The sequence below is a fragment of the Mycteria americana genome, chromosome 9 (genome assembly GCF_035582795.1).
Source record: "Mycteria americana isolate JAX WOST 10 ecotype Jacksonville Zoo and Gardens chromosome 9, USCA_MyAme_1.0, whole genome shotgun sequence".
NCBI classification, from domain to species: Eukaryota; Metazoa; Chordata; class Aves; order Ciconiiformes; family Ciconiidae; genus Mycteria; species Mycteria americana.
Window position 1 is genome coordinate 19,126,288 of NC_134373.1, and position 6,297 is coordinate 19,132,584.

At 51.6% G+C, this 6,297-nt stretch overlaps 1 protein-coding gene across 1 annotated transcript; it reads right to left on the reverse strand.

The window, feature by feature from the left end:
- Positions 1–1,381: 1,381 nt before the first annotated feature.
- HOXD9 (homeobox D9) lies at positions 1,382–2,810 on the reverse strand. The gene is made up of 2 exons (XM_075511881.1): positions 2,141–2,810; positions 1,382–1,625 (listed from the first exon to the last, which is right to left on the reverse strand). The coding sequence occupies exons 1-2, from the start codon at positions 2,808–2,810 to the stop codon at positions 1,384–1,386; spliced, it is 912 nt and encodes a 303-aa protein (XP_075367996.1). The 3' UTR covers positions 1,382–1,383.
- Positions 2,811–6,297: the final 3,487 nt, after the last annotated feature.

Sequence of the window (6,297 nt, forward strand, 5' to 3'; positions counted from 1 at the left end):
AACGAGCTCTCGCCAGCAAAGCCGGGCGATTGGAAGCAGCCGTGTCCCCCCCAGACCTTCCCAACTTTCAGATGAAAGAGGTTACAAACGGGGGGGGAGGAAAAAAAAAAAGTTTAAGCGACTAGGCATCATTTTGCTTCCCTGGCTCTGGAGGACGGCTGCGGAATATTCCCTAAATTACCCCGGGAGACCGCGGGCGTTTCCAGGCCCACACTAAGGCTCTGGGAGCAGCGCGGCGGCCGGCGCACCTCCGCGGCGCGGCCGAGGCCGAGGCCGAGGCCGAGGCCGAGGCCGAGGCCGGCCTCTCCGCTGCTGACCTCCCAGAGCAGCTGCCTCTGGGGCGGGGAGGGACTGATCTTCCTCCGGCCTTTGTGGCTGCGGAGGTGCCGCTGCCCCGGCAGCGCGGCCAGGCTTCCCGCGGCCCCGGCCCGGCAGCGCTCGGCCCGCGGGGGCTGCGCGGCGGCTGCGCGGGGGCTGCGCGGTGGGGTCGGCGGCGCGGAGGGAATCGCGAGGGGCGCACAGATTTCTCCTCTCACCGCAGCGCTGTCGTTCGGTCACGGCAGACTTTATTGTGCAATAACTGACAACAATTACAACAGGTCCGTAGTTCGAGACACGGGGTGGTTAATTAATACAACAGTCACCGGGGGCAGGGACGGCGGCTAGCCGGGGGGCCGGGAGACGTTAGGCCTATTGCGAACGGCTTCAAGGATGAGACAACCTCCTAATAGTGCACTAAAGGGGGGGAATAGCTCGTGGCCTCGCTGTGGCATCTACTGCGAAGGAGCGAAATTCAGACCTAGAAAGCAGAGGTTTTGGGTAAGGTTTCCTCTTAGTAAATCGTGAACAACACAGCACCCCCATTGATTTAAGCGACTGTAATTTAATATATATTTTATTATCGTAAATATAATTAATTTCCTTACCTTTATTTTGGCAAAGTAACTACCTAGACTACATCACTTTTAAGAAACATGTCAAACATTTAACATCAGATAGAGTTCCCAAAGCTAACGTGCACTCACAATATCATCAACCAAACGGTCTGGGAAGGAGGAGGGGGATATGAAGCGACTCTGCAAAACACGTTGGGAGCAAGACAAAATTTCCCCAAATACCTGACATAGACCACGTTTCACTTCTATCTAAAAAAAAAAAAGACCAGATTGATTTAAACTTGGGGGGGGGGGGCGCGGGAGGAGGAGGAGGAACAGAAACGTATGGGGAACTGAGGGGGCAGGGGAAGAATAGAACCAAACCAACAACAAAAAAAAAAAAACAAACCACCCACCCAACAACCAAAAACCCAAACCCAAAGCAAAACCCAAAAGTCCCAAACTCAAAACTAAAGCAATATTCTCCAACTGCGTTTCTACCCCAGCGTTAGTCTCCTTTATTGCCTTTCTCCTTGTTCATCTTTTTCATTTTCATTCTTCTGTTCTGAAACCAGATTTTGACCTGTCTCTCTGTGAGATTTAAAATCCTAGCTACTTCGTAACGGCGGTCTCGGGTGAGGTACATGTTAAAGAGAAATTCCTTTTCCAGTTCCAGAGTTTGATACTTTGTGTAGGGACAACGCTTTTTCCTCGTTGAACGAGCGTGGATCCAGTTTGCTGCAGGGTTATCTGGAAGAAGGGAGGTATATAGGGAACGGGGGGCGGGGGGGGGGGGGGGAGAGAAAGGTCGTTAAATTAATTTAACGAAGGATGGACTGTTTTCACAACTTTGGAGGAATTATCATAAAAGCCTTAATGCCCCAGTCTGTTTACTGTACAAATGATGTCTTGATGGTAGGTGGTTATGTGGAGTCTTTTATGGGTGCTTGCTGCTGCTTGCGCTGGGGTAGGCGTCTAGACGTTTTTATAGGTTAGTAAAACTATCAGTTTTGCACATTCGAGCCTTACAGGTTTCGGCAATAAATCAAAGGGGCAATTTCTTTCTTTCTTTCTTTCTTTCTTTCTTGCTTGCTTGCTTGCTTGCTTGCTTTTCCCCTCTCTCTCTTTCTCCCTTTCTCTCTTCCTCTCTCTTTTCTTTCTTTCTCTCTTTCTCTCCTTCTCTCTCTTCCCCTCTCTCTGGCTTTCTCCCTTTCTCTGTCTCCCCTTTTCTTCCCCCCCCCCCCCCTTTTTTTTTTTTAACTTACTTGGGTCAAGTTGCTGCTGTTTCTCCTCCTTCAGATCGCTGCTCGGGCTGGGGTTGTGGCTGCAGGCGGCGGGGTCCTTGGAGCTGCCGGCAGCCGCCTTCTCCCGGGGCTCCTGGAGGAAGGAGCTGCACGTGTACTCGGGCACACCGATCCCTTGGGACTCCCGGGACGAGGAGCACTCAGTCCTTTTGGAGGAGGAGGAGGAGGAGGAGGAAGACGAGGAAGCGGCTGCTCCCGTCTCCGGCTTTATCCCGTAGTGGCGCCCGTTGGAGGAGCCGGAGCTGGACGCGGAGCTGCTGCCGCCGCCGCCGCCGCTGCCGCCGCCGCCGCCGCCGCCGCCGCCGCCCGGGAAGCCCGGGAAGGGCTCAATCCAGGAGCGCACGTAGCGGCCGGCGTCGGCTGCCCCTAAGTGGGGCTGGTGCATGTAGGGGTGGTAGATCCCGGTCATTGCCGCAGACGGCTGAGGGTGAACCGTGGACCAGGAGGTGGAGAACACGGTGGATTTTGGTGCAAAGCTACAGGAGGAAAAATCTGAACTCTCTGCAACACCTGATGGCCTGGAGGTCGCACTGTGACCTCCCTGGACGAATCTACTCCCGTAAACTTCTTCGCTTTCATGGCCTATGAGAGAATCGACATAATAGTTACTTATGGTGCCACTAGACGACATTTTAGGCTCCCCTCTTAGTCATATAAAAGGTTACACTGTTAACTGTATATGATACCCTCCCGGAGAACAATCGTAGTATTTTGCAGACTGCAACCCTCAACCATTGGTTGCGGAGCCCACGTGATCATATTTACCAATACTGCGAGTAAATCAATCCGCTAAACTGGGGCTGCTGTGATTAAAAAAAAAAAATCATCATCAACAACGGCCCCGCGCAGCGCGCCGCGCCGGCTGCGCGCCCGGACCGCGCCGGGGCCGCCCGCCCGCCTGCCCTGCCTGCCCTGCCTGCCCGCTTGCCCGCCCGCCCTGCCTGCCCTGCCCTGCCCTGCCCTGCCCGCCTGCCTGCCCTGCTTGCCCGCCTGCCCTGCCCGCCTGCCCTGCCCGCCTTCGCTGCCCGTCTGCCCTGCCTGCCCTGCCCGCCTGCCCGCCTGCCTGCCTGCCTGCCCTGCCTGCCCGGGGCGCGGCGGGCGTGGCCGCGCTGGCAGCCCACGGCCGCGGCGGGCGCGGACTATTTCTTCACCTCCTTTGAGTGATTTCTGCCATTCATTTCTTAATCAATGAGAGGCAGGGTGTTTAAATAAATCCAACAGCCTTGGCTTGCTAATCACACTCCAAGCTGCTGAGGAAACCCGCTGGGAAAGGGGGATTCTTGCCTGTAAAAACAAACCATCGCAAGCTGGGACTGTAACGACTTCTCATAAAACAGGAAAATGTTACAGTAAAAGCACATTGCGGTACTTCCATATTTCAGAGCATGTGCGGGTATTATTATCTGCTCCCCCCCCGCCCCGGACAGAAAGTTTCCATGGAAAGGATACACTTTTTAAAAGAGATGCCCATTGTGTTGTTTTAAAACAGGTGGAAGACCTCTGTAATGATTTTATGCCTTTCAATAAAAATTTTATGAGGTGTATTTGATTATAGATTAATGTGTCCCTAATAAAATGGACGGATGGAAACAGCTAAGCCTGTGTCTCCGAGCACAACTGACGTGTGGCTGAACACACGCTCCTGTATCTGCGAAACTTTGGGGCTACACAGCTCCAACACAGCCCCCCTTATGGTGCCCAGCGCGGCCCGGGAGGGGAGGCGGGCGGACGCTGCCCGGAGGAGGCTGCCTGCCCCCGCAGCGGGCAGCGCCGCGGCCACTGGGCAGGGGCCGCGCAGGCAGGCAGGCAGCCAGGCAGGCAGGCAGGCTCCGGCCCGCGGAGGGGCGCGGGGCTGCCGCTGCCCCCCGCTCGCCGGCAGAGCTGCCTCCTCCGCCCCTAGTCCAGGGGAGCCGGGCCGGGCCGCGCTGGCCACGTTCAATGCCTACGTGGGATTTTCGCCCGCTTTGCTTTCTTTTCCTTCCATCCCCTCCCCGCTCCTCTCCTCTCCTCTCCTCTCCTCTCCTCTCCTCTCCTCTCCTCTCCTCTCCTCTCCTCTCCTCTCCTCTCCTCTCCTCTCCTCTCCTCTCCTCTCCTCTCCTCTCCTCTCCCTCCCCCGGTTTTCCTTCCCCGAGCGGAACGGTGCCCGGTTAGTATGGAAAACTAGATTACCCATGGTCTTCTGCCCATGCCTGCTCTCCCGAGCGAGGGACGGTGGCTGTGTCGGGATCTGGAGGAAACGCACAGAGTTAGTGGAGAGCCCGCAGCACAGCCCGCCGAGGGCACAAACAACAGCGCGGAGCAAACACTTCCTACTCGCGGGCCGGGATGAGGAAGGGACTGAAATTCCTGTTTATTTAATGATTTATTACTCTCTCAAGTTGTTTTCTTCCTTTTTTCTTCTCTTTTTTTTTTTTTCTTTCCCCTTTTTTTAAAGTGGGTTGGGTTTTGGGGATTTTTTTTTTTTTGTCATCTCGCTTTAGTACTTTCCTTTGCGTTTTCGTACTTCTTTTATATTTTTCTCCAGAAGTAGGGTTTGTGGCATGGCGAAAAATTGCCCCTGGCTTCACACAAATATAAATTGATAAAGCAGGCAGATTAGAGTGACCTTCCTTTTTTATATACGTTAAACACTTGGTATGGAGCCAGCTAATTACTTCCCACTGCTGAAACTTCTTTGGTGATGTAGTGAGTATCTTTAAAGGAAAAGAAAAGACGGTTCAAATGTATGCAATATTTAAGGGGCGGGGGAGGGTTTGAGCACCGTTTTGTTGTTTGTTTTCGAAACGAGAGCGAGCACGAAATACCTACGTGCTTGCGGCTCCCACAGCTTCAAAATGGTGATGCTTTGGTTTGAGGAAAATATACCTCTGCCCTGTGAGTAAAGGTGCCCACGAGAAAGTATTGGCTTAAATTAAATATCAGCGACAAGAGAGCAAAATACAAGGCCACCAGCTGCAATATGAGCAGTATCAGTGTCACCAAGTCAGACAACATTGGCACTATCGTGCCTTTAATTTCTCGATTCAGAAAGTGCTTAGGGGAGGAATGGGCGTTGATTGTGAGCGAGCTGCTTTCCCAGCGCAAACAGTAGCCACGCTATTTTTCCAGTACTGTTTGAAGGTGAAAGCATGCCCAAGTATTTGCACTTCAATTTGGAGTCATGTTCATTTGCAAGCTATTTGCAGTTCTGCTTAGTATTTCTGCTCACACAGGCACTCACCCGCTCTCGCACACACACGCCCTTCCTCAGCTTCCAGAGCAGAGCCCTGCTAATAACATTTTTCAGCTACGTACAGAAAGGGTTAAGAGTCGTGAACTTCATTATCTGGATGTGTGCTACTAAAATGGAATTGCGCGAAATAAAACGATATCCGAGCAAACAGAAACGGTGCAGGGTGACAAAAGTAGGTCTGAAGAGGCTGGCGTACTTTTGTAAGCACGCCTGGGAGCCTTTCTACTCAAAAAAGCCAACCCTGCCAGATGTTTGAGGGAATATTTTCCCAGCCACCATCTTCTGAAAGCTCTTGAGCTGACCAAGAATCGAACTCCTTAACATTTACTTATACCCAGCTTTGCATTCGGTATGATGGGGTTTTTTAAGCGAGTAAAGACACGAAATCAAAGTCTGCACATTGTAAGCACGCAGTGACTGATATTTTTTAAATCAACATACGAACGTCAAACAAAATGACACACATATTGCTGACAGCTTGTAGTAGAAAGATTTTTTATCACTTACCATTTATGAGTTGATTGGATGAGGATGTCCAGTTTAGGTCATAATATTTTACTACGGTTTTCTTTTTTTTTTTCCTTTCTCTCTCTCTCTGTCTTTTTTTTTTTTTTTTTTTTTTTGCATTTAGTTTGTCAGACTGCGAACATCACACAACATTTTATCAATTAATCGTTTGTTTACAGGCACAATTATAAATGAATTAGGTTTACATCATTTCCCGCCCCAGTCTCCACCCCACCCCTAAAAAAAGGAAGGGGGGGAAAAAAAGAAAAGGGTGAAAAAGAAAGAAAGAAAACCAGGCAGACACACACAAAGACCAGAAAATGGCAAAGAAGGTACATCAGTCCGAAGAGCTGCTGATAGGGAAAGATCAGGAGACCAA